This window comes from Polypterus senegalus, chromosome 8, assembly GCF_016835505.1.
Source record: "Polypterus senegalus isolate Bchr_013 chromosome 8, ASM1683550v1, whole genome shotgun sequence".
In the NCBI taxonomy this organism is placed as follows: Eukaryota; Metazoa; Chordata; class Cladistia; order Polypteriformes; family Polypteridae; genus Polypterus; species Polypterus senegalus.
Window position 1 is genome coordinate 161970785 of NC_053161.1, and position 27654 is coordinate 161998438.

General features: G+C 43.4%; 1 protein-coding gene across 1 annotated transcript in view; it reads left to right on the top strand.

Moving 5' to 3' along the window:
- Positions 1-27654, top strand: part of LOC120534659 (zinc finger protein 595-like) — a 44917-nt gene that overhangs the window by 13277 nt on the left and 3986 nt on the right. The window contains exons 3-5 of the mRNA XM_039762250.1: positions 2122-3340; positions 19961-20041; positions 20115-20584. Coding sequence (XP_039618184.1) covers positions 2122-3340; positions 19961-20041; positions 20115-20584 — 1770 coding nt within the window. The remainder of the gene's footprint in view (positions 1-2121; positions 3341-19960; positions 20042-20114; positions 20585-27654) is intronic.

Here is a 27654-nt window from a genome sequence, read left to right on the forward strand (position 1 = left end):
TGCAAAATGGACAGGGCGTGTGTGAAACTCCGCGCCTGCGCAGCACTCACTGGATGGAAGAACAATCCCGACCGCTTTTATATAGTAAGATAAATAGCACTTTTCGGCAATCACCACCTGGTGGTGGGGGATACCCCAGAATAAAGCCTTATTATTCAAAAAATAAACGCAGGACAATTTTTTTTTTTTTTTTAACCCGCCAGATAACTTATCAAATGTGAGAATCTGTGTTTGTTGTGTTTCCTTTAGTTAGAAACTGCTACAAAACTACGGCAAAAAAATAGTTGCTTACAGTAATATTTAGTATTTTTGTTTTCTAATGGATGGATGATACAGTATATCTCATCTACAAGTAATGCCATGGCAGTTTTTTCAGCACTGCGGCTTTCCTAGACATGTCGGCTGTACCTGTGTGATGTTTCATGTTGCTAACACAAAGACCTTCATAGTTACAGCATTTGGCACCATGGGTCCCCCTCCGCTATCCAAAACCTCTCCTAATGGGGATCCAGGCTCAGAACCGTTTTATTGCACACAAAACAGTGAATCCTATAGAAACTCTGAGCCCCATCCCCTAATACACTCTTACACCCAAGTACCACCACACACACATTTACATTGTTTGTTCCTGCTTCAAATTGTGTATCTTTCCCATTCTGCACACCCTCAGCTGTGTCTGATTTATGTCCCTATATGGTGTGGCGGATGGCTGGGATCCTTGCCTGGTCAGAGTGTTGCCTCTCCCGGAGTATTAGATGGCAGCCCACCTGGGTTGCAGCAGTGCCTAGGACTTCTTCAGGGCTTGATAGGAGTTTGGTGCAGCCCTGTTGTGAATCAATGAGTGCTGCAGGAAGTAAACCGACGAGTGCCTGGAGCACTTCCAGGTGCCTTATAAAAGGAGGATGGAGACGAAGCTTGATTAGTGGAGTAAAAGAGAAAAAGAGAGAGGAAAAGGAGAGTGGTGTGTGTGTGTGTGTGTGTGTGTGCTTTTGGGACTGTGTTGTTTGTGGGGAATGAGGAAGGCATTTCCCACAAGGGAAAGTAAAATAAAAAAAAAAAAAGTCCTGTGCGCTTTGGTGTTGCACCTCTGTCTGTCTGTGCCAGGTTGCGGTGCCCAGCTGTAGAGGTCCACAATGGGCATCTACATATCATTGTCACTGCCATTCAATGGTAAATTTTGCGAGTGTATGACCTGCTGAATGACCGGAAATGTGAGGTGGTATTTGACAAAGATGGCCTGCACCACCTCCTTATTTGGAGGCTATTTCATGATTGATGCATCGTACAATAATGTGCTTGGACTTGTTTTGTTCAGGAGAACCTACTCCAAGTACTTATGTGTCACTTGTAGATTTTTGCTGTCGTTTTGTAAAGTAATATGTGAGAGCACACAAAAAAACAGAAGAGTAGTGTACTGCTGTTTCCAGTTTTCAGCCTATACGTTTGCTCATCCAGTGGGATGTTTCATCGCATTGGTTAAGATTTATTGGTTGGGGACTTTTTGATTGATGTATAACATTTGGGTATTCCTTATACAGAATAATTACTTTTTTGTGCCAGTTTATGAAACCACACATGATTTTATACCAGATTAAAAGTTAACCATAAATATTGTAACAATTTGATCACTAGGAGTGTAAAGTCGACACCCGTCACTGGAAACAAGGTATTGCTTGTCTATCTGTGGCATAGTTCACCTATATGTCATGGTGAAAGATTTTTAAATAATTGCTCTGCACGGTACCGGGGCACTCGGGGGTGTAAGAGACTACAGCTTCAGCTAAAAGCCAAATTATTCCCTGGGGACAAATAAAGTTCTTGTGTCTCTCTCTCTCTCTTTTAAATAAGCTGAGTGAAGTCAAAACCACCTAACCAAAGGTACACACATACGTAACCATTTTGAACTTTTCCCCAAAGGTAGGATAGAAAAGTGAAGTGAATATACAGTATAGAATTAGAACCCAACAAATGTATTAGTCTTCATTATTTCACTGTTGCGTTTCAAGTCCTATCTATAAGTAAGCAAATGTGTATAACAAACGAAAGAGGAGTGTGTTTTGTACCTTTTGGTACCTGATGCATTTCTAAATTTTAATTTTCTTATGCATCTGTTTATCACAGGATCAGAGGACCGTAGCAGGCACACATTAACTCAGGCTTCTCTTCAGCAGCGACCACAGCAAATTCCACTTGTGGTAAATATGAAGATATCGACGTCTGGATCTGAGAATTTGATACCAGCCTCTTTGGGGGTCAGTTTTTTGCCTTTCGTGAAACTAACCAGGATAGACTCTATCATTTCTGAATATTGTGTAAAAAGTGCAAATGTTGTGCCTTTGGATGTGTGTCAGGAGCAACAACAAAACCTTAAGAACATTTCTAAATTCAAAAGTGTACCAAACGGCTTTATGAGACGCAAGTCGCACTGTTGTTCTGAATGTGGCAAATTGTTCTCGAAACCGAGCCTCCTTAAGAGCCACGCAAGAGTTCACACTGGAGAGAAGCCATTTTGTTGTTCTGAGTGTGGCAAACGATTCTCACATAGTAGTACTTTATGGAACCACGGAAGAACTCACACTGGAGAGAAGCCATATTGCTGTTCTGAATGTGGCAAATGTTTTAGGAAAGCAAGTCACCTTCAATGCCACACAAGAGTCCATACAAGAAAGAAGCCATATCGCTGTTCTGAGTGTGGAAAACAATTCTATGAGAGTAGAGATCTTCAAAAACACAACAGAATTCACACTGGTGAAAAGCCATACTCGTGTCCAGAATGTGGCAAACACTTCTCTGATAAGAGCAATCTTCAGAGTCACAGGAGACGTCACACTGGAGAGAAGCCATATTCTTGTTCTGAATGTGGCAAACGATTCTTTCAAAAATACAATCTTCAGGTGCACGCAAGAATTCACTCTGGAGAAAAACCATACTGCTGCATGGAATGTGGTAAACTATTTGCTGATAAAACCAATCTTCTAACCCATGCCAGAATTCATACTGGAGAAAAGCTATATCAGTGTTCTGAATGTGGTAAACAATGGGCGAGTCGTTACCATCTATACATCCACAGCAGAGTTCACACTGGAGAGAAGCCATATTGCTGTCCTGAATGCGGAAGACGGTTCTCTGTCAAGAGCAGTCTTCAGACCCATATAAGAGTTCATACTGGAGAGAAGCCATATTGTTGTTCTGACTGTGGCAAACTATGTTCTACGGCAAGCCATCTTCAAAGTCACGCAAGGGTGCACACTGGAGAGAAACCATATTGCTGTTCAGAATGTGGCAAACGGTTCACTAATCGGCGGAATTTTCTTTACCATGTAAGAAATCATGCCAAATAGGTGTGTATCACTGCTCAGAATTTGAGAAACTATTTTCTAATGGTAGAGGCCTTCAGAGTCACAGAAGAATCCATACTAAGTAAAATTGCCGTACTGGGTATTTGCCCAAGGGTCTTCAGTTCACAGTAACTTCGCATTCAGAATCCTGGCAAGAGTAAGAAGTCCATTGGATAAAGACAGGTTATGCAGAAGGAATTTTTTGCCCACTCAAACTAATTGGACACTGGCGCTAGCAATAACTGTACCACCTTCCGTAGCAAACTGACATCTTCTGGATGTAAATCTCTGAGGAACATTTAAAGCAGAAAGGATAGGCTAACTATAGTTCTAGTCATGGGAAATGCTCTAATCAAGAGGCCAGATGCATCAGCCAGACTCCATATTGCAGCAAACTAGAAGACTGCAGGTCGACGCCATTGCAAAATTATGGACTTAGCCATCTAATGCTTATTCGCAAGAATCTGGCCATGGGTGAAAAATCTGGCTATGCAGCAAGTGTGGACAAGCAGCACGGTGACTGACCACCTCAAGTCTGGTTCTGAAAGTACAAAAGAATTATTCTGTATAAATTGTACCTCTTTGGTGCAGACAGTTTACACAGTGGTAGACACCCACTTGGTACCCCAATAGCAAATTGGACCTACAAGTGAAATATTACTTGATTTTGTAGTCTGTTTATATTTTATTGAGAAAAAAAAAATGAAGACTCTATATAGGTGTTTATGTATTTGTCAGGATGCCAGTAGTTTGCATTTATGATTTGTTTTAAAATTTAGCAGAAAGGAAAATGCAGAATTTGTTTGTAGTTGGAGTTTCATTTGGAAATAATATACATCTTTCTGGTTGCTTTTCAGACAGTTTACTGGAGTTTATTCTGAGAACTGGTAAACCTTTCCACTATTCCATTATTTTACTGATACTCTCCTCCGCACAGAGTCATTATCTGAGAGGGACCACCAGCTTGCAGGCTATGCGTCGCCATGTTGTTGTCAGTAATAACAGCAGTTACTAGCTTGACAAGCCGGTGGTGGTTCTGCATTTGGTATAAAGATAAAAGCTGGGGCTAATTGATCAATCGACGATCATCCAAATAAGGACAGCAAGTGCTAGAGCAGTGAAAGCAAGATGGAAAGACAAAAACAGGATTTTGAATCTCCACTTCAAATGTACATTTCGCACAGTGCCTGAAAAACTCGGTCCCGCCAGACAATGTCCTCCATGACTTTCCTGTGCTCTCACTTGTCTCCATTTTTTTTTTTTATTTTTTATTATTATTTATTAATTTTATTACAATCAATACATAGCAATCAAGTTTTTACAAAAAAAAGAATTATGCTAAGAACAGATCGATCCCCACCCCAGAGAGAGAGAGCAAGCCAAACGGTGTAAAATTTAAGGCTTGTAAAAATACCTAAATCAACAAATTCTCTATGCTTTATAAAATCATTTCAAAATATTACTGATTAGATCCTGCCATGTTTTGAAAAAAGTCTGCACAGATCCTCTGAGTATTTGATTTTTCCAATTTTAAATAATATAACACATCAGTTTCCCACTGACTTAAAAGAGGAGAGTTTGGGTTCTTCCAGTTTATCAGAATAAGTCTACGTGCCAACAGTGTAGTGAATGCAATCACAATTTGTTTGTCCTTCTCCACTTTAAGACCCTCTGGAAGAACCCCAAACACAGCTGTTAATGGGTTAGGAGGGATTGTGAGTCCAAGACTGTCTGAGAGGTAATTAAAAATTTTTGTCCAGAATAATGTTAATTTGGAGCAGGCCCAGAACATGTGACCTAGTGAGGCTGGGGCTTGGTTGCAACCTTCTCAGGTTGGATCATGCCCTGGAAACATTTTGGAGAGTTTTAGTCGAGACAGATGTGCTCGATATATAATTTTAAGTTGTATAATTGTATGCTTTGCGCATATGGAGCTCGAGTGAATTCTCTGCATTGCTACTTTCCACTCCTTTTCTGATATATTAATTGAGAGGTCATTTTCCCAGTGTCCTCTTGGATCTTTGAAAGGAAGGGATTGTAAAAGGATTTTATATATTGTAGAGATGGAATCTAACTCCTTGAAATTGAGCAATAATTTTTCCAGCGTGGATGAGGGTGCAAGATGAGGAAAATCTGGAAGGTTCTGTTTAACAAAGTTCCTGATTTGAAGATAGTGAAAGAAATTTGTAGCTGGAATGTTAAATTTGGAATGTAATTGTTCATAGGATGCAATGACGTTGTCTATATACAGATCTCTAAGCAAGTTAATTCCAAATTTTTTCCAGATATTAAAAACTGCATATGTTTGTGAGGGTCCATTTTTAATGTAGCCTATGTTGGACGAGTCATCTGAAGTGTGTTGTGCCGAGGATGAACATGAAGGCTGACAGGGCAGTTCCCTAAGGTGCTCCAGTATTACAAACCACCACTTCTGGTATGCAGTCCCTCAGCCTCGCAAACCGCTGTCTGTTGCTCTCCATGATCCAGGAGATTGTGGGGGCATCACGATTCAACACCTTAAGCTATTTCCCAGGTTGATGAAGCAGGATGGCACTAAAAGCCCTGGAAAAGTCAAAGAACATCATCCTGACTGTGGTGCCAGCTTTGTCCAAGTGGGAGCTGGCTCTGTGGAGTATGTAGACGAGAGCATCCTATGCATCTGGTAGGCAAACTGCAGAAAATCCAAATATTCTGAAACCAGGTGGTTCAAGATCTTCAGACCATTTGCTCTTACTTCATAGAGCACGAAGTTCCTGGGTTCACGGGAACACCCTTTCTTTGACACTGGGACCACATAGGATGTTTCCCACAACTGGAGAATTCAGGGAAATGGAGGATGGGTGATGAAAGACCCTGCAAAGCTAGCCGGCACGTGTTTCAGCAGCTCAGCGTCGATCTCTTTGGATCTTGAAGCCTTGTTTTTGCAGAGTCTTCCAAGCTGTCTCCCCTGCAGGTGGTCAGCTGTGGGTTGCTATGCTGCAAACTCTCATTCTAACGTCATTGATACAAATGGATTAAAAAAGTGAAAAAAAACTCATCCTGAGTGAGCCTGATTGTTTATGGAATGGGACTTGTTAATAATTTAATGACTGGAGAATGTATGTGAAAATCACTTTATAAAGCTGACCTTTGTTTATATTGGATGGTGTTGCTACTCATGTTTGACAACTGCTGATAAGTCATTTGTTTCCGTTTGGATCCCCAAAGTGACAATTGAAAGAGTGACAAGATACCAGCTGAATGCCCCAATTGAAGATTTAACAGAGTAGTCTATCTACTGAAACATTAGTTTACTTCTGTGCTCGTGAGTAGTAATGGTGGCAAACTGACAAGTGCATCCATCCATCCATCCATTTTCTAACCCGCTGAATCCGAATACAGGGTCACGGGGGTCTGCTGGAGCCAATCCCAGCCAACACAGGGCACAAGGCAGGAACCAATCCTGGGCAGGGTGCCAACCCACCGCAGGACACACACAAACACACCAAGCACACACTAGGGCCAATTTAGAATCGCCAAACCACCTAACCTGCATGTCTTTGGATTGTGGGAGGAAACCGGAGCGCCCGGAGGAAACCCACGCAGACACGGGGAGAACATGCAAACTCCACGCAGGGAGGACCCGGGAAGCGAACCCGGGTCTCCTAACTGCGAGGCAGCAGCGCTACCACTGCGCCATGACAAGTGCATTTAGCATGCAATTCATTTGTTCTGTCTGACGAAATCCTGTGCCTCAAACCTTTGCCTCAACACCAGTCAGTAACCTGAATTTGTCGAGATAAACCGTCTGTTTTTACACCATGAACAACCGTTCCCTAAGTCTTTCAGATGAAATACTCGCACTTGGGGGAGAATTTAGTCTGATATTTGGAGAAAACTTTGGTGGAGCTGCCGCCATGATTAGCCTACTCAAAAACAGTACAGAAAGCAAGAAGAGCCCAGCTGCAGTTAAGACCGTTTCAGGCCTTAGACAGATCTGAGATATAAATATATAAATACCATACCGTATTTTACTGCCAAATGAACCCCATTTACCCATCACCATTCCGTCTGTGAGGCGAATAATAGCCGGTCTCCAACAACCGCCGGTCTCTTTTAAACGCCGGGCCGTCCGAATAATTTTTTGAATAAACGCCGGGGCTACTATTGGAAGATATACGGTAAGTAGAACTATGAGAACCCAATAATGCAAGACAAACATTTACATTAAAACTTATGCCAGCACACAATGATTTGTCTGGTGTGCCACCTTCCTCCATGGAGGACTTTTCACCAATAGCACATTCCAGGATGCCACCCAATCACATTGACAGAATGTGGAAGCAGCCGTTAGTCCTTTCATATTCCTTTCTAAGACCGCATGACAAAATGGCCATTCAGAATTCTGTTTTGGTCATGACACTGCCATGATGATCAAAATGTCAAAACCAAGTACATATTGTGAAAGGTTAAAGGAAGGAAAGAAAACAAACTAGGGTCCAGTACGTAAATTACAACATGTTAAGGTGTCATGACTGGAAGGACCGGCCCGTCTTATTTTAATCCACAGAGTTTATTGTTTTTGGATTGAGGTACTAGTTACGGATTTTCTTTATGAAAACACAATGTCTGAACACTTAGGTCAGTTATACGCCTACCCGATGCCAAGGCACCTTGGGCTAAAGGTCACAGGCCAGCTTTATAGCTGTGCCATTGGAGTCGAATGATCCGTATGTGACACGGTGATCTGTGAGTTGGGTGATTTTTAGTACGTTTGTTAAGTTTTCATGGAGTCTGTACATTTCAGAAACATAAATAAGACTTGTAAGGCCACAAGCAGAAGAATCTTTAAAGGTGCCTGTAGCGAGCGGAGTGCTGTAAAAGAATTAAAAGGTGCAATAATGGTAGACCTCTCTAAATATATCTGTATTTAGTATACATGTAATAGTGTCCCAAACAAAAGTTTGGATAGCCTTGGCCAAATGACAACTTTTATTGAAATTTGAAATAATAATTAAAAAAAAAAAAAAGTAAATACATCTTGGACAGCAACCGGGCTTATTTAAACACAGTCATTTTTTATTAAAATGTTAATGCACATTGTATTTGATTAAAATTAAAATTTTGAAGAATTGAAAGCGAACACGTGCCATTTACAAACGTTTGGACACCTTTTCAGTTGTAAGGTCTCCGGACTTGTTAGGTTGGTGGTCTGTTCTGGCTTACCTTTCGATCGAGAGAGAGATGGTCAATGATTGTGCTAAACTGGTATGAAGAAAGCCTAATCCACATGTAGCACTGGGCAAAAGAAAGTGAATGGGACCAAGGATGGTGGTGAGGGTTTAAACGACCGTCCCACCCTCATGAAAGCTACGTCGGCCGAAATGGACATCACAATCTTATCTATTGTGATGGAAACCAGGCCAACCGTGAGCCCCAAATCCCAATACGAACACACCAAGTGTCGTGAGTTCAAATAAAGGATTGTTTATTAACCAAATTTGTCCTCACAATACCTCAGAATGGCACAAGCACAGGTTTCTCTCTCTCTCTCTCTCTCTTTCTCCGCGATCATCTCTTCTCCTTCCAGCTCCTCTCACCATTGCACTGCCCTCCTCCAGTTGAGTGTTGCCTTCCTTCCTCCCAGCTCTGAATCACCTGAACAAGGGAGTCCAATCCCACTTATTAAGGACATAGGAGTACTTCCAGTACCAGGGCCACTGCCCAATGGAAGTACTTCCGGGTCATACAGAAGTCCCTTTTTTGGGAGCTCATTTCCCTGCAATGCCCCCTTGTGGCACCCAGGGGCCCCAGCAGGGATATGTTACTGGACTACACTTGTCAGCATGCTGTATTGGTTCCATACTGGGCACTGATATCCAGGGCTGCTGCCATTAAACATGCTGGGGGAGTAAAAAGTCCCCAGCAACATCTACCAGCTCTGGTGGGCTGTCCGTCTATCCAATCTGGCCTTCTCTTCTGGGTCTGATCGCTTTCTCGTCCCCAGCAGGAATGCCTGTTTGTCTGTTAGGAGTCTCCTGTCCGAGTAAGGAACCATCCCCTCTTCTGGCAGGGATGCCCGTGCAGCCCCTGTGGCATATTATCCATCCATCCTCGCTTTTCTACCATTTCTGCCATGGTTCCTTATGAAGGATATGCATTGTTTCTAGTATGACTGCAACTACTGTAGAAAAGAGCACATTTCCATGAAGCACGTCCTGCCGCTGGACACCGTCATCTAGCTGAGGACATGCTGTGTATTCTGAACACCTGGCTAAAGAGAAATGCTCAGAGTTTTGCACCAGGCTGGATGTCATTAATATATTGGTTTGGGCTTCATTTCTCGATCTGTAATGTATTTCTCATATCGTGGCATTGGCACACAAGACATTGCTCAGCATTCACTTCAACAGCGGAAAGGTTCCAAATTAATAAACATGGAGTGATGCTCTGCAACCCTCAGACTTCAAATGGCAGTAGTAGACGTGGCACCTCTGCATGACCATCGTGAGGCAAAGGTCATAAAGTCACTCGGTACCCAACCATACTGGTTAATGCACGATTGTTTCTTGTACCTATAGAGTATATGTGAAAATGTATTTAACCCCTTCCTGATCTTCTTTATTGTTGCTATATCTAAGGTCTTTTTAGGTCAGGTCAGGGAGCAGGCACGGGTACAGCACGTTGCTGCACCCACCACATGACGAAACAGCTCAGGATCCTGGTTGGCAACCCCCCCTATGGCAGACACGTGGTCCAGTCGCACCATCCTGAAAATGACCTGCCACAGCCAGGTATTACATGGGCATCCCCTTGCCCTGGTCCTGCCACTCAGGTCCTCAACAATGAAGATCCTGTGAGGCAGATCATCCTCTGGGAATCGTGCCACATGACCACGGCGCAGTAACTGACGCTCCCTCACAATGCACGTAATGTGCTTCATTTGAGACTCTGCCAGCAACCGCTCGTTGGACACAAACCAGTAGTATGGAAATTATTTAAATGTTAATCTTTAATTTTGATATGCATATTTTTCAATTTATCCCTGATTTAAAAACCACAAAGAAAACTCATCTGAATGACTCCTTCCCTGGCAGAGGACCAAACGTCGACGGTGGTGCTGGTTGACCCATTGATCTACACTCTTTAACAATAAAGGTTGCAGAGTAGTTCTAGAGTTTAGAGCGGGGGTCCTCAATCACAGTCCTGGAGGGCCGCAGTGGCTACAGTTTTTTGTTCTAACCTGGTTGCTTAATTAGAAAGCAATTCTTGCCAATAATTTAATTTCATGGCTTGTTAGTGCTTTAACTCGGCTATGTCCGGTCATTCTCATATCCTCGATTTTCTTCCCCTTTCTAAAGATGTCATCCAAACGATTTGAAGGCTAAAATGGAGGAGTAATTCTCAGTACTTCACTTTTTTCTCTTCACTTTCCTTCCAAGTGTTTAATTAAACCCAATCGTGCATTATACATACACACAGGTGTCAATGGTGACAAGCTAAATGGAGAAATGCTGCTCTCTTTTGTCATTTACATGTTATTAAAGACCAAGACTACAGCAGTTTAAGACTAAAATAAGCAATAAGCGTTCCAAATCTTAAGGAGCGAGACAACTAAAGTGAAGCAGAAGTGTTACTTGAGCAATAAGTGCTGCTTATTAAGCAATTGGGTTGGAGCAAAAACCTGCAGCCACTGCGGCCCTCCAGGACCGGGACTGAGGACCCCTGGTTTAGAGCAATGCCATTGGAGAGCCATATTTGGTTTCCAAAAGATCCAACCATGTGAAGGTTCCATAAAGAACCATTTAGTTGTTCAGATCCGTAACAGACCCCATACAGCAAATAATCACAACTAGATGATAACAGATTGGTGTAATACTCATGGATCCTGATTTTAAAAGGCCTCTTGCTGCATACAATAACACAGGCTAAGTCCAGCTTTTCATCATCTGTTAGTGTCCTGCTAGATAGCCGACCATACATTATAAAGATTTTTTTTTCTACACATTAGGACAGGGGTGGCAAACTCTGGGCCTGGAGGGCCGCAGTGGCTGCAGGTTTTCATTCTGACTCTTTTCCTAATCGGTGGCCAGTTTTCACTGCTAATTACAGTGGTGTGAAAAACTATTTGCCCCCTTCCTGATTTCTTATTTTTTTGCACGTTTGTCACACAAAATGTTTCTGATCATCAAACACATTTAACCATTAGTCAAATATAACACAAGTAAACACAAAATGAAGTTTTTAAATGATGGTTTTTATTATTTAGGGAGAAAAGAAAATCCAAACCTACATGGCCCTGTGTGAAAAAGTAATTGCCCCTGAACCTAATAACTGGTTGGGCCACCCTTAGCAGCAATAACTGCAATCAAGCGCTTGCGATAACTTCCAATGAGTCTTTTACAGCGCTCTGGAGGAATTTTGGCCCACGCATCTTTGCAGAATTGTTGTAATTCAGCTTTATTTGAGGGTTTTCTAGCATGAACCGCCGTTTTAAGGTCATGCCATAGCATCTCAATTGGATTCAGGTCAGGACTTTGACTAGGCCACTCCAAAGTCTTCATTTTGTTTTTCTTCAGCCATTCAGAGGTGGATTTGCTGGTGTGTTTTGGGTCATTGTCCTGTTGCAGCACCCAAGATCGCTTCAGCTTGAGTTGATGAACAGATGGCGGACATTCTCCTTCAGGATTTTTGGTAGACAGTAGAATTCATGGTTCCATCTATCACAGCAAGCCTTCCAGGTCCTGAAGCAGCAAAACAACCCCAGACCATCACACTACCACCACCATATTTTACTGTTGGTATGATGTTCTTTTTCTGAAATGCTGTGTTCCTTTTACGCCAGATGTAACGGGACATTTGCCTTCCAAAAAGTTCAACTTGTGTCATATCAGTCCACAAGGTATTTTCCCAAAAGTCTTGGCAATCATTGAGATGTTTCTTAGCAAAATTGAGACGAGCCCTAATGTTCTTTTTGCCTAACAGTGGTTTGCGCTTTGGAAATCTGCCATGCAGGCCATTTTTGCCCCGTCTCTTTCTTATGGTGGAGTCGTGAACACTGACCTTAATTGAGGCAAGTGAGGCCTGCAGTTCTTTAGACGTTGTCCTGGGGTCTTTTGTGACCTCTCGGATGAGTCATCTCTGCGCTCTTGGGGTAATTTTGGTCGGCCGGCCACTCCTGGGAAGGTTCACCACTGTTCCATGTTTTTGCCATTTGTGGATAATGGCTCTCACTGTGGTTCGCTGGAGTCCCAAAGCTTTAGAAATGGCTTTATAACCTTTACCAGACTGATAGATCTCAATGACTTCTGTTCTCATTTGTTCCTGAATTTCTTTGGATCTTGGCATGATGTCTAGCGTTTGAGGTGCTTTTGGTCTACTTCTCTGTGTCAGGCAGCTCCTATTTAAGTGATTTCTTGATTGAAACAGGTGTGGCAGTAATCAGGCCTGGGGGTGGCTACGGAAATTGAACTCAGGTGTGATACACCACAATTAGGTTATTTTGAACAAGGGGCAATTACTTTTTCACACAGGGCCATGTAGGTTTGGATTTTTTTTTCTCCCTAAATAATAAAAACCATCATTTAAAAACTGCATTTTGTGTTTACTCCCCATGGGCTCACCACCTATGGGAGGGGCCATGGAGGTTGGGTGCAGTGTGAGTTGGGACGTGGAATGTCACCTCTCTGAAGGGGAAGGAGCCTGAGCTAGTGCGTGAGGTCAAGAGGTTCCGGCTAGATATAGTCGGACTCACCTCGACGCACAGCTTGGACTCTGGAACCAATCTCCTTGAGAGGGGCTGGACTCTCTACCACTCTGGAGTTGCCCCGTGAGAGGCGCCGAGCAGGTGTGTGCATACTTATTGCCCCCACTGGAGCCTGTGCATTGGGGTTTACCCCGGTGGACGAGAGGGTGGCCTCCCTCCGCCTTCGGGTGGGGGGGAAGGGTCCTGACTGTTGTTTGTGCGTATGCCAACAGCAGTTTGGAGTATCCACCCTTTTGGAGTCTCTGGAGGGTTGCTAGAGGGCATACCTTCTGGGGATTCCCTCGTTTTGCTGGGAGACTTCAATGCTCACGTGGGCAATGACAGTGAGACCTGGAAGGGCGTGATTGGGAGGAATGGCCCCGATCTGAACCCAGGGTGTTTTGTTATTGGACTTCTGTGCTCGCCACGGATTGTCCATAACGAACACCATGTTCAAGCATAAGGGTGTTCATATGTGCACTTGGCACCAGGACACCCTAGGCCTCAGGTCGATGATCGACTTTGTGGTCGTGTCGTCGGACTTGCGGCCATATGTCTTGGACACTCGGGTGAAGAGAGGGGCGGAGCTGTCAACTGATCACCACCTGGTGGTGAGTTGGCTTCGATGGTGGGGAAGATGCGGTCAGACCTGGTAGGCCCAAACGTGTTGTGAGGGTCTGCTGGGAACGGCTGGCAGAGTCCCCTGTCAGAAGTAGCTTCAACTCCCACCTCCGCAGAACTTCAACCACGTCCCGAGGGAGGTGGGGACATTGAGTCCAATGGGCCATGTTCCGTGCCTCTATTGTTGAGGCGGCTGACCGGAGCTGTGGCCGCAAGGTGGTCGGTGCCTGTCGTGGCGGCAATCCCCAACCCGTTGGTGGACACCGCGTGAGGGATGCCGTCAAGCTGAAGAAGGAGTCCTATAGGACTTTTTGTCCTGTGGGTCTCTGGAGGCAGCTGATAGGTACCGCAGGCCAAGCGAACGCGGCTTCGGTTGTTGCTGAGGCAAAACTCGGGCATGGGAGGAGTTTGGAGGCCATGGAGAACGACTTTGGACGGCTTCGAGGAGATTCTGGTCCACCGTCCGCGTCTCAGGAGGGGAAGCAGTGCAGTGTCAACACCGTATATGGTGGGGATGGTGCGCTGCTGACCTCACTTCGACGTTAGGGTCGGTGGGAGGAGTACTTCAAGACCTCCTCAATCCCACTAACATGCCTTCCAATGAGGAAGCAGAGCCTGGGGACTCTGAGGTGGGCTCTCCCATCTCTGGGACTGAAGTCACCGAGGTGGTCAAAAACTCCTTGGTGGCAGGGCCCGGGGTGGATGAGATACCGGAGTTCCTTAAGGCTCTGGATGTTGTAGGACTGTCTTGGTTGACACGCCTCTGCAACATCGCATGGACATCGGGACAGTGCCTCTGGATTGGCAGACCGGGGTGGTGGTCCCCTCTTTAAAAGGGGACCGGAGGGTGTGTTCCAACTATAGAGGGATCACACCCTCAGCCTCCCTGGAAAAGTCTATTCGGGGTTCTGGAGAGGAGGGTCCGTCGGATAGTCGAACCTCGGATTCAGGAGGAACAGTGTGGTTTTCGGCCCTGGTCGGAACAGTGGACCAGCTCTTCACCCTTAGCAGAGTTCTGAGGGTGCATGGGAGTTTGCCCGACCGGTCTACATGTGTTTTGTGGACTTGGAAAAGGCATTCACCGTGTCCCTCGGGAATCCTGTGGGGGTGCTCCGGGAGTATGGGGTACCGGACCCCTGATAAGAGCTGTTCGGTCTCTGTACAACCGTGTCAGAGCTTGGTCCGCATTGCCGCAGTAAGTCGAGCCCGCTTCCAGTGAGAGTTGGACTCCGCCAGGGCTGCCCTTTGTCACCATTCTGTTCATAACTTTATGGACAGAATTTCTAGGCGCAGCCAGGGTGTTGAAGGGGTCCGGTTTGGTGGACTCAGGATTGGGTCACTGCTTTTGCAGATGATGTTGTCCTGTTTGCTTCATCAGGCCGTGATCTTCAGCTCTCTCTGGATCGGTTCGCAGCTGAGTGTGAAGCGGCTGGGATGAGAATCAGCACCTCCAAATCCGAGAGCATGGTACTCAGCCGGAAAAGGGTGGAGTGTCCTCTCAGGGTTGGGGAGAGATCCTGCCCCAAGTGGAGGAGTTAAGTATCTCGGGGTCTTGTTCACGAGTGAGGGAAGAATGGAGCGTGAGATCGACAGGCGGATCGGTGCGGCATCCGCAGTGATGCGGGCTCTGCATCGGTCTGTCGTGGTGAAAAAGGAGCTGAGCCGTAAGGCAAAGCTCTCAATTTACCATTCGATCTACGCTCCTACCCTCACCTATGGTCATGAGCTATGGGTAGTGACCGAAAGAACGAGATCGCGAATACAAGCGGCTGAAATGAGTTTCCTCCACAGGGTGTCTGGGCTTTCCCTTAAAGATAGGGTGAGAAGCTCAGTCATCCGGGAGGGGCTCAGAGTAGAGCCGCTGCTCCTCCGCATCGAGAGGAGTCAGATGAGGTGGCTCGGGCATCTGATCAGGATGCCTCCTGGATGCCTCCCTGGTGAGGTGTTCCAGGCACGTCCAACCGGGAGGAGGCCCCGGGAAGACCCAGGACACGCTGGAGGGACTATGTCTCCGGCTGGCCTGGGAACGCCTTTGGGATTCTCCCGAAGAGCTGGAAGAAGTGGCCGGGAGAGGGAAGTCTGGGCCTTTCTGCTTAAGCTGCTGCCCCCGCGACCCGACCTCGGATAAGCGGAAGAGGATGGATGCATTTTGTGTTTACTTATGTTATATTTGACTAATGGTTAAATGTGTTTGATGATCAGAAACATTTTGTGTGACAAACATGCAAAAGAATAAGAAATCAGGAAGGGGGCAAATAGTTTTTCACACCACTGTAACTCCTTTTCCCTTCATCTTCATAGCCTTGTTTTTAAAGATTCAGTCCTCTGAATTGATTCTTTTCTTCTTTAAATTACATCCGTTATCCGGCCACCATATCCTAACTACAGGGTCACGGGGGGTCTGCTGGAGTCAATTCTAGCCAACACAGGGCGCAAGGCAGGAAACAAATCCCGGGCAGGGCGCCAGCCCACCACAGGGCGCACACACACAGACACGCACACACTAGGGACAATTTAGAAACAGAAATGAGACAATAGATGATCAGCTATATTGGGGCTTCAAACTCCAACCAATTTCACTCTAACCAATCTCTTAATAAGTGGATGATTCTTGCTGATAATTAACTTTGTTATTTAATTTCATGGCTTGTCGCTGCTCTCATTCTACCACAGCAGACATTTCCAAAACTGTTGACTTTTCTGTTTTTTTCTAAGAATGCCGTGAAAATGTTTTGGTGACCTGAGAAATCAACCTTACCAAGACCATCACCTCTCTTTAATTTCAGATATTATGCGTTGGGTACAGGTGAACTGGTCATTTGGCGGCTTGTTTTGTGTCTCATTATTGTTTGGCTGTTAATTAAGGAAAAAGAGACAACTAGGGGACCTGAGTCAAGTTAAGTTAAAATTAAGGCAAAAGAAGTTACTTAGCAGCAAAAAGTGTTGAGTAATGAAGATGGTTAGAATGAAAACCTGCAGCCACTGCAGCAGTCCAGGCCTGCAGTTTGCCACCCTTGCATTAGGATATTTTTTAAAGCACAAAGAATCAACTGCATATGCAAAGAACCTTTGCCCGAATTAAATGCTGGTTTGTCAAGCACTGTTACCCTGTAAAGCAGGGGTTTTTAACGTCGGTCCTGGGGACCCCCCTATGGCTGTGGGTTTTTGTTCCAGCCAGGTTCTGTTTTATTTTGGAATCCTGGGCTAATTAAGTGAACTGTTATTTCCCAGATTGTGTGTTTTGGGAACAATATACAAATTAAAAGACTAGGTAAAATTATTTATATATATATATATATATATATATATATATAAATGTACTAAGCAGCTATATCGGAATAAAGTATTTTTTCCATCTTAATGTTCATTCTGCTTTTCCGGGTGTTCTAATTGTTTAATTATTCGATTGTTTTCTAATTAGTGGGTCTAACACTAAAGTAGTTGCAGTCTTTCATGAATTCAGTCTCGTTTTTAACTGCCATTATTAAGATACAATGAAGGGAGCAAACTGCACAGAGAAAGGTGGAATAATATAAAAGCAACAAAAGTGAGTTAAGCATTTCAATCTCTAGCAAAAGCAGAAATATTTCTAAATGTCTTATAAATGTAAAAATCTTGCCTCTGTGATTTCTTAATGTAGAATAAGAGAAGAGAAAAAAAATACCAGCTAATGAATTGAGATCAGTGTTATCAGTTGTCTTTGATTATGAATCTGGTGGAAGCAAAAACCTGAAGCCACAATGGAACCCCAAGACTGACTTTGAGAACCCTTAATGTAAAGAACCAAAAGAACGTCATTAAAGAACCAGGACTTTTAGACGTATAGAATTTACTTTACTGTCCGGTAGCAGGTTTCACACTTCTGGACTCCCGATTTAATTCAGTGTCTTGTTTGTATATGATATGAGCGTCAGTTTCACGTCCCCTTCCCATAGCATGTGGAGCAGCGCAAAGCTTCGAAGCAGTCAGGACACAGCCGGGGCTTCAGCGACGGTTTGTAGCTTCGGGCGTCATTAGTCACGTGGTTACAGAGAAGCCTGCTTCGAAGCCCCGGTATCAAGCGTCCCATTCCACCAATTGTCAGTACCGTTATCTGAAACCCACAACTTCAGGATTTGAAGTCCAGAGCTTTAACCACTACGCCACACTGCCGGCATCTCAAACACAGCCCGCAAATGATCAAATTTACAAACGTGCGATTATCCATTTAAATGTTAATGACAGTAAAGGTAATTCAACCCTAGCGGATTACCATACACGTGATAGCACGGCGGGCTTTGGGCGCCTGGTGTTGACATCTCGAATCATTAAAAACACGTGACGTCATCCCCCAGCGACGGCAAATCAGTGTAGGTTACGGAGAACTTGCAGCGGGCGGGCATAAGGTGCATCAAATCATCGGGCAGCAGAAGAGTAAGTGATTTGGAGTCGTCACATTATGGAGATTACAATTCGCTGCATTAACATTTTACCTGACAAGACAGTGAAGAAAGCCGAGCGGCTCATTCTCTTATGGTCGGCCGTCCTAAAAACTCCCTCGCTTGCTCTGCCCCAGTTGTCAGACGGGCTTCGCTGGAGTGCACTCCGGCCGTCAGTAGGCCCAAACACCACCGACACATTGGTCTCGATTGCCCGTTCACTTGTTCTCTTTCGATCTTCGTTGGAGTGCCGCCTGAGTCCCCGAACCTCTGCCCCGCTTTGAGGCCTGCGTGTCCACGGCTTGCTTCACCCTGTCGAGTTCCGTCATCTAACTGAATTTGTATCGAGTGCCATAAAGATTTGAACATCAATATGCACTGTTAAGTAAAACCAGTGAAGGCATTTAAAATAAGGAATCTTCTCACTCCTCTTCCTTTAAACTATAATCTGTGTGCCAAAGCCCCGACTGGAAGTGCCAGTTAAGGAAATAACATTTTTTTAAGTCATTCTTTAGTTCGATTTTTTTTTCTGAAATATTACACAAGCATTAACGAGCGTATCGAAAAATGATTAACCACGCTAATCAGTTGGCTCAGTTTACAAAAGTAAAACTAAAGTGAATGAAAAGAAAAAAAAAAATTGCAGAAGTCGTACCATACAAATTCATTACACGGCAGTAAGCCTATTCTCTAATTACAATTAGCGGTGTTTTAACAGTACTTTACAGTAAAAGAATGATTTAAGTCACTGAGAAAAATATTTAAAAGGGTGATGTTTAAATATTTATGAATGAAAATATACCCTAAAATAGTAAGAACATTTCATAAAATGTTATGTTGCATTTCTAAAATAGATCCGAAAGTAATACTATGTCTTGAAAATGCGTTAAGATAAATCAGAAAGCACTGGCATAGGCAAAAAGAAACCTAAACGCTCCATTGTGTCATTACAAAACTGACAATTACTGTAATGGATTCCAAATCCGTGCCATTAATGTTCCTTTGAAAGGTATTTAGCATAAAAAAAAAGCCTTTTAGCTTTAAGAGGATCATGAAGCCTTGACTATTTAAAAGTTAAATTAGTACTCGGGCATATAAGGAACAGTAAAGTTTGATTATTAATGTGAGATCACGTGAAGACAATATAACAGGCTGCTTTATAGGAATTCTGAAATAATAAAAATTGGCAAGTTTAATATTCCAAAGGCAGTCTTCAAATTGGGACAAATCTGAAAAAAGGAGGACAATATTAGAAAAATGAATGAATCACGAGAATTATTTTAACTTGTCTGTTAAATATTACTTCTTATACATATTGCAATATGAGCTTTCTCCATGACCCTACCCGCAATGCAGCAGGTTTGGAAAATTGAGGGAAGGATGAAATGTTATTAAATGGCAAATGTCTTCTGTATTTTATGATGTAAGGAGAAATCTGACAAACGCGGTATGAAAAGTCTGTGGTCACAAAAGAATCTGTTTAAACGTAAACATCCGGACTTTCCTTGGTCTTTAGTAATTCGTATGACGATGATATAATAACGTTTAAAGTTTTATTTTAAGTAGTATTTATTATCAGTTGTTCGAAAACAACATGTCAGTAAATTAAGTGTGCGTCATATCATTCTTTATAAACCCTGCCCTCAAGTCCACCCTCCATCCCAGTTAAATTCCCCCCACGTGTTCTGTGTGTCATTGTCACTTGTGAAATTCTAGCCCTTGCCTTTACTGCATTTCTGTCGCAACACAGTGAAGACACCTTGTGTGATTTTACATGTGATATAAATCTGAGAGTCCAATAAAAACTCCTGTCATTGCAGTTAGTGAGCACTCGTACCCCTGGATTGTTCTCCTTTTAGTCTGCGGTCCCCTCACGTCACTCCTGGTCATTTGAGTGTGACATGTTGCTGTTCACGTGCTGTAGTGCTGCTTAACTTGACGTAAATCTTAACTGCTCTTTTGTTGTATCATTCTGTTGCCATTAAATCCTGTTTTTTATATATCGTTGCACAGAAAGGAACACACGGCCATTTCCTGTACAAAGATGAATCCAGCGGAGGATCAGGCTGACATAAATTCCATGGAGATAATGACTGTAGATATCAAGGAAGAGGAGGATGACACTGAGTGGGAATATGCCCCCCCTAAACAGGAGGGTCTCTGCATTAAGTGTGAGGACTATGAACTGGTAAGTGTCGGCATTAAAGAAGAGACAGAGGAGAATCCTTTGAGCATTGATGTGCAGCAACATGAAGTGGTAAATGGTATCAAGGAAGATGCCATCTACTCCCAAGCTGTCTTTCAACATGGCCATCAGGATGGAGCCAGAACTGGTTTTGTCTGCTCTCGGAGTGGACCGCGTTTATCTCAGGAGTCTCCCATCCATGTGAAATCGGAATCCTTCATAGTGAACTTAAAGATGATGGAAGAAGAATCCGGAACAGTGGAGGATCAGCCATCGGCTACACAACATTTTGAACGAAGTAAGTGAATCATGAAACTGCAAGTTAGTCTGAGGTGTTTACTTGAAAAGGTTTAGAGATGGAGTGATGTTCTTCTTTTCTAATACATTTTTTAATTATTAAGCTTAGTGTAAATGTTCATCCTGATTGTGCCTATTTGTACCATACGGTCTCCTGAAATCATCTCCACCTAAGCTGTCATCGTGCCCTGTGGTGAAAATCGCGTCAAACTAGAATAACACCATTTTTGGAGATTTTTACACATAATGGAAAGAGTCGAACCTGGGATTCTGGAGCTGTGAGACAATTCTAACCGTGTGCACATGTAGGCCTCTCTTTTGCCTTTTTAGAATGTAACACCAAGTGCTTTGGAGAAAATTAACTATATGAGGAGAGTGCAGTACTGACTGCTGTCTATAGCCGGGCCACGGCGGACACCCCAGGTTAACTGTCTGTGTTTCCCAGGCATGGAGATGAGAGGTCAGGAGGCAATGGTGACAAAGTCTCAGCCAGCTGTTCCAGGACTTGGGGACTGGCAGCTGCTGATGGTGAAGCTTGAGCAAGTTTGGTTCCCTGCTGTAGGCTTGAAGCATCTGTCGTCCTGTAGTTCATATCCCTAACCCTAAGCAGTGAAACCCCTAGGTGGGCACAAAGACCTCTGAAACCAGTTCAAGTTAAGAGCCTAAGCTAATATTAATGTGACAAGAGTTGATCTTATTTAAACACAAAAAAAGTAGTTTAAATTCTCGTACTGTCTAATTTGAATACATAATGAGAGATCTGAAAATCGAGAGTACACCTTATGAGAAGGATTTAGGAGTCGTAGTGGACTCTAAGCTATCGACTGCCAGACAGCGTTCAGAAATCATTAAGAAGACTAACAGAATGTCAGGTTATATAGCGCCTTGATGTGTGGAGTACAAGTCACAGGAGGTTCTGCTCAACGTTTATAACACACTGGTGAGGCCTCATCTGGAGTACTGGGTGCAGTTTTGGTCTCCAGGCTACAGAAAGGACATAAGTGCTAGAAAAGGTTCAGAGAAGAGCGACTAGGCTGATTCCAGGGCTACAGGGGATGAATTATGAAGAAAGATTAAAAGAGCTGAGCCTTTACAGTTTAAGCAAAAGAAGATTAAGAGGTGACATGATTGAAGTGTTTAAAATTATGAAGGGAATTAGTCCAGTGGATCGAGACTTGTATTTTAAAATGAGTTCATCAAGAACACGGGGACACAGTTGGAAACTTGTTAAGGGTAAATTTCACACAATCATTAGGAAATGTTTCTTCATGCAGGGAACCACAGACACTTGGAATACGCGACCAAGTAGTGTGGTAGACAGGAGGACTTCAGGGATCCTTTAAAACTTGACTTGATGTTATTTTAAAAGAATTAAGTGGATAGGAGCTCTGTTGGACTAAATGGTCTAATCTCGTCCAGAATTTCCTAATGCTCTGATTTCTAAACTCTGTGACACAGTTCAACCCTGAATAGTAAACTCTGACGACCCAGTAACACTGCTTGCTCTTTTTCTCTTTAGAATGGACGGCTAAAACCTGCTTAGTCTTCCTTTCATCAAATAAGCCACTTCCGGTCCACCATGTGAAAGTTTATTTTTCTTTCATTTAACTTCCTTTAAACTACAACTCCATGGAGAAAGACTTATCTGTGTGGTTTTTGCAGACTTTGTCCTGACCAACTCGCTGCATGTTTTCTCAGCTTGGCATTTGTGTCCAGCAGGGGGCGCTCACTCACATATTAGTGCTGGACAGCAATTAACATTTTTAATTGCGATTAGTCGCATGATTGTCACAATCACACTGTTATGCGCAATATTCAATAATGAACTCAAAAGTAGCGTATTGCGTGTGTTTGGTTTGCAAACACTTTAAACAAATAAGGTGCTTTTTAACAGCAGTATTCCATTTACATAGTAGCAGTTAAAATATTTCTTATAAATCTCAAATTAAGTATTAATGTAATCAAATCAAATATAAAACCAAAGCTGCCAGGGCATTAACGTTTTATCTAGTTTGTTATATAAAAACAAGTTACCCTCAGAGTCCAGAGCCACGATCACAACATTATAACAGGCCCCTTCTGAGCAACAGCAAGTTAACATTTCTAAGTCCGTTTTCTTTTTTATCTGAACAGATACCAGCAGAAACATTTTCTTTTATCAGGGAGCAGCATAAACAGTCTATGTTCAGTAGCGACTCTTTGAAGACTAATATTTTTTCCAAAAAACTCAATTTTCTGAAAAGCACATAAATCAACATAAAACGCCTGTTGTGTCTGTTTGCCGTTTGCGGCAGCATTAGACGGGGACGTAGGCTCAACAGCCTGCAGGAATCCACAATGGCCTGGCTGTCTTTGTGAGACCGGTGCGCGGCGTTGGCAGTTACAGCGAGAAGGTTTGTACCTCCTATCTGTCCTCCCATGCGAAAGTTGCCATCGGTGCATCAGCTACACGAATGTGTTCAGCGCCACGATCAGCTGGGGACCGATCAGGTGATGCCGGTACCTCACTTTTGTTTTTCAACTTCCATCTCCAGATCACTTGCATCAAAATCGGAGTCGGACTCTGCGGGAATACGAAAAAAAGTTTTGCTTTGAGCATTCACGTTGGTATCTCTCTCTCCGCATGCCATTTTAGAAGCTGTTTGCTCTTCGCTACTCATACATGCGCAGGGAATCGAGGTCAGATCAACAAAGCTAACTGTCCTTCTAGCAAAAGCGTATCGAAAAGTGCTGTATCAAGATCACTGATCTCTATTGATCTCTAGTGAGACTGAGGCTTTCAAAATAATTACAATAACAAAACACAATAAAATAATTGTCGGCGTTAATGTGATAATAATGCGTTAACTTGCCCAGCCCTGATATATATATATATATATATATAGGTGCGATCACAATCTGATTATTTGGGTGGTTACCTACCAGGTAACTCTTGTGGGTGGTCAGCCAGTCGGCAAGACATCTGCCATGTCCTCTCAGTTGTGAGAAGCAGATTATAGACATGATATATGGTACCTGGCAAATAATACAAATAGTACACAACACATATTTCACCTTTATTTGGGCTTGTTAGGTGTGTACACACTTTTGATTCCCCTTGCGTTACCTGATAGGTAACCACCCAAATATCAGATTGAGATCAGATCTATGAATGTAATACTCCAATCTACATCTACACCCTGTCATATAAGCGAATCAGCTGCTGTGGTCTCAGATGCTGATGTCCAAGGTTCGATCCACGTAAGGGGGAGCACAAGTGCGTACAGTTGACAAGCCAGACCGCTATCTGCTCCTTTGGGCAAGGAGGAACAGGATGAGCACTGCCAGAGCCTATAAAATGACCTCCAGCAGGCCACTGGTGTGAATGTCTCTGACCAAACAATCAGAAATGGACTTAATGAGGGTGGTCTGAGGGCCCGATGTCCTCTAGTGAGCTTGATTGGCATTTGCCATAGAATATCAGAATTGGCAGGTCCACCACTGGTGGGCACCCTGTGCTTTTCACAGATGAGAGCTGGCTCACCCTGAGCACATGTGACAGATGTGAAAGGGTCTGGAGAAGCCGTGGAGAACGTTATGCTGCCTGTAACATCGTTCAGCCTGACCGGTTTGGTGGTGGGTCAGTGATGGTCTGGGGAGGCATGTCCATGGAGGGACGCACAGACCTCTACAGGCTAGACAACGTCACCTTGACTGCCATTAGGTATCGGGACGAAATCCTTGGACCCATTGTCAGACCCTATGCTGGTACAGTGGGTCCTGGGTTCCTCCTGGTGCACGACTATGCCCGGCCTCATGTGGTGAGAGTATGCAGGCAGTTCCTGGAGGATGAAGGGATTGATACCATTGACTGGCCCTCGCGTTCACTCACCTGACCTCAATCCAATAGAACCCCTACTGGGTTCTGCTTCTGAATTCCAGTTCCCTTGCAGCATGGGTGGCAGGATTGGCACTCCAGCCACTGTAAAAATCTTACACTGTTCCAGTGTGGTGAGGAGGTGTCACCCAATCCGGGTGGTCTGTCATGTGGTGGGTGTGCCAATGCGCTATACTAGCGCGTGCTCCCCCGACTGCGGGTGTCCAAACTAGAACTACATGTGAAGAACACCGCCACCTATTATTCTGGCAGCTTCCAGCTCTCCCCAGTTGATTCTTCCTTCTAGCATCCTAGCCAGGACAGGAATTCTAAGGAGTCCCAGCTGGGTAGTGTCCACAATGTGGTCATCCTTGCGTTATGACTTCCCAGCTGGGCAAGAAATCCTACTCCATCCTGGCTGGGATACATGTCCATCTTCCAGGGCACTTAAAACATATAAAGATACATTTATTTAAACAGATAGGAAAACAAAGTTTAAAACTGATTAACATAAATGGAGCCCAGCATTATCTGTCGATAGCATTAACTGTTGAACGATGGTCTGTTGACATTGGAGGAGAGGAAGAAGAAAACTAGTCAGCAGCATCTCTGGAGAAAACAAACCTCTAGGTTTGGCAAAACCAAAGTCAAACACAGTCCTAGTTCTGAAGACCTTGACCTGCTCGTCTCCCACCCTCTCCTGGGTATTCTACGGTGCCATTTGTGCTAGGCCGACTATTGTAATGACAGAATCTTTGCATTTGTTCATTCTAAGGCTCCCAGTATCTCAGATGTCTTTTCTACAGGCATAAAACAGCTTGGCAGTAGAGGGAAAGTAAGAAAGACGTGGAATTGGTTGGGGATTGAATTTAATTTTAGTTTTAAATTTGACTTGTTTGTATGAAATCTTACATGCTTTTAATAAATTAAAAAAAGAAAGACAGAAACTTAACTTTAATAAATTATCAACCATATCATCTGAAGTAATACCAAGTGAATAGATTACAGCACATATCCACTAGATGGCAGCAGTGGCTCAATAGTGTAGCTTACTTTATTTAGGATGTCATCAGGTGGCTCTGAAGCCTAACAATTGGCTTTCCACATTATTGTAACTCAACATGCCAAGCATATCAAGCTCAGATTGAGTCATAACATTAATAAAGGTCTAACGCCACATACACAGAGACACCATTTACTTGTTGCTCTTGAACAGTAGCCAGTGTGCCGCCTTCACAGTACACAGGCAGCCACTCAAACATAATGGGCCATCACTAGCATAGAGTTATCCTTGAATGAACATCATAACAACAGTGTCATCCTAAAATAACATCAAGTTTTTCTGCTAAAATTAGTGGAAGGAATTTGAATTGAGGACCAGACAGGAAACGTGCTAAGTTCTTAAACCAAGAAATGAAGCTGCTCCTTTGTCAAATGAAAACAAAATCTTAAATCATAGTCAAAATAATGGAAAGAATGGAATACCATACCAGGAAAGCTGTTGTAGTAAAACAGAGCACCAAGTCTTACCAGGGTTTGTCAGTCAAACTAAAAGGAAGAGAAAGTGACTGCTGATAGTACTGTACATGTCATGACCTCAGACCTGACTACTGTAACGGCGACATAACAAAAGACCCCACAAATATGGCAGCGTTTCTAAATACCAGATGGAGTCAGAAAAAGACATGAATAAATTCTAACAATATTAAATTGTGAAACTGAAAACTAACATCAGAATTGGATTCCATATCCCAAAAAACTAGAACTATATACTTTAAATAATAATTTAGAAATACGCTTCTACAAATGAATAAAAAAATTATAAACAGAACAAATAAATCACAGCACACATAAAATCATTTACTTTTATATTTATTGCATCCTTAAAGGAACAAACTGTAAACCTATCCGTTAGTTAGTTACCGTATCATGACACAGAATCCATGTTGCTTTGTAGGCAGAAACAATTTTCCAGCTGCGATTTTAGATATGGGTAGAGATGCCACCAGAGTTGGAGAGCCGGCCTTTTTAGCAGCCATCGCCTGATATTCTTCCTCTTTGTGTGTGTTTTCCTTCCGCATCCCCAAAGATTTCATTGTGAATTAAAAAAAAAATGCTTTGTATTTGTGTGTGGGAGTCCTCGAGTGGAATGGCATTGCTCGTTTTTTTTTATGTCCACCTCTGATGGGATAGCAGCAAATCCTCCCAAAACTGAGGCTTCCTAAAACTATGGGTTACATTATCAACCTTTTAACTTACCTGTTTCTTGGAATATATTTGAATTTTTAGTAGTTGTGGTACAAAGAGATTCTTCTTTGCCTGTCTGACCATCAGTCAACATGTCGCTACACTCTGGTGCCATGGTAAACAAAAAAAAAAAAATGAAAATGCCCAACTTCATTTCAATTAAGGGAAGGCAGCAATTTGTTTACCTGATGTACTCCTTACTTACCCCGTTGCCGCACCGTTTCTTCACTGTTGTTCCCAGTTCCTGTAACCTTAATACGACTTGACAAGAAAAGTGGTAAGATGACAGTAGGCTTACATTTGAACATGCCAGATACAAATGTACAAAAATTGGCTTGTCTTATTTATTGCATGCGATGGGGTCGGTTGGCATCCTGGGGTCCCTTGAACCCAACCCCGTCAATAATGTTACTGAGATGAGCCAGGCAGATGAGGACACATACATACAGAAAGGGGTAGGTGTAAAAGTGAACGGAGCTTTTATTAAATCCAGCAAAATCAACAGTGTCCAAATTAAAGTGCAGTGCATTATCATTATCAATACATAAATAATCCATAAAATGGTGCAAAAGTGGAGGTTAAAAACAAGTCAATACATTTCCTTTAAAAATGAGGTAAAAACACAGAAATCTGTTCTGTATGATTCTAGTCCCCGGTGCTTCCCTTTAATTCAGTCATCTCCTCAGCTTGACCACAAATGAGATCTTGCAGCTGATGAGATGCCTAACCAACAGTTCTGGTTCGGGTCCTAGTAGCCCATGGCCCCCAGTAGAACACCATGCTGAACCACTTTTCTCCTTGGCTTGTGCCCTGGCATGGAACCACACTGAGCCTCTGACTCTCGCTTCCAGTCTCGCGCCTCTGCAGTCCATGGTTCCCCCACAGGATGTCTCACCTAGCCTTCTGTTAGCCTTTCTCCTGGACTTACATGACGAGTCACTCCATCTCCCTGATTGCTTAGCAGGAGT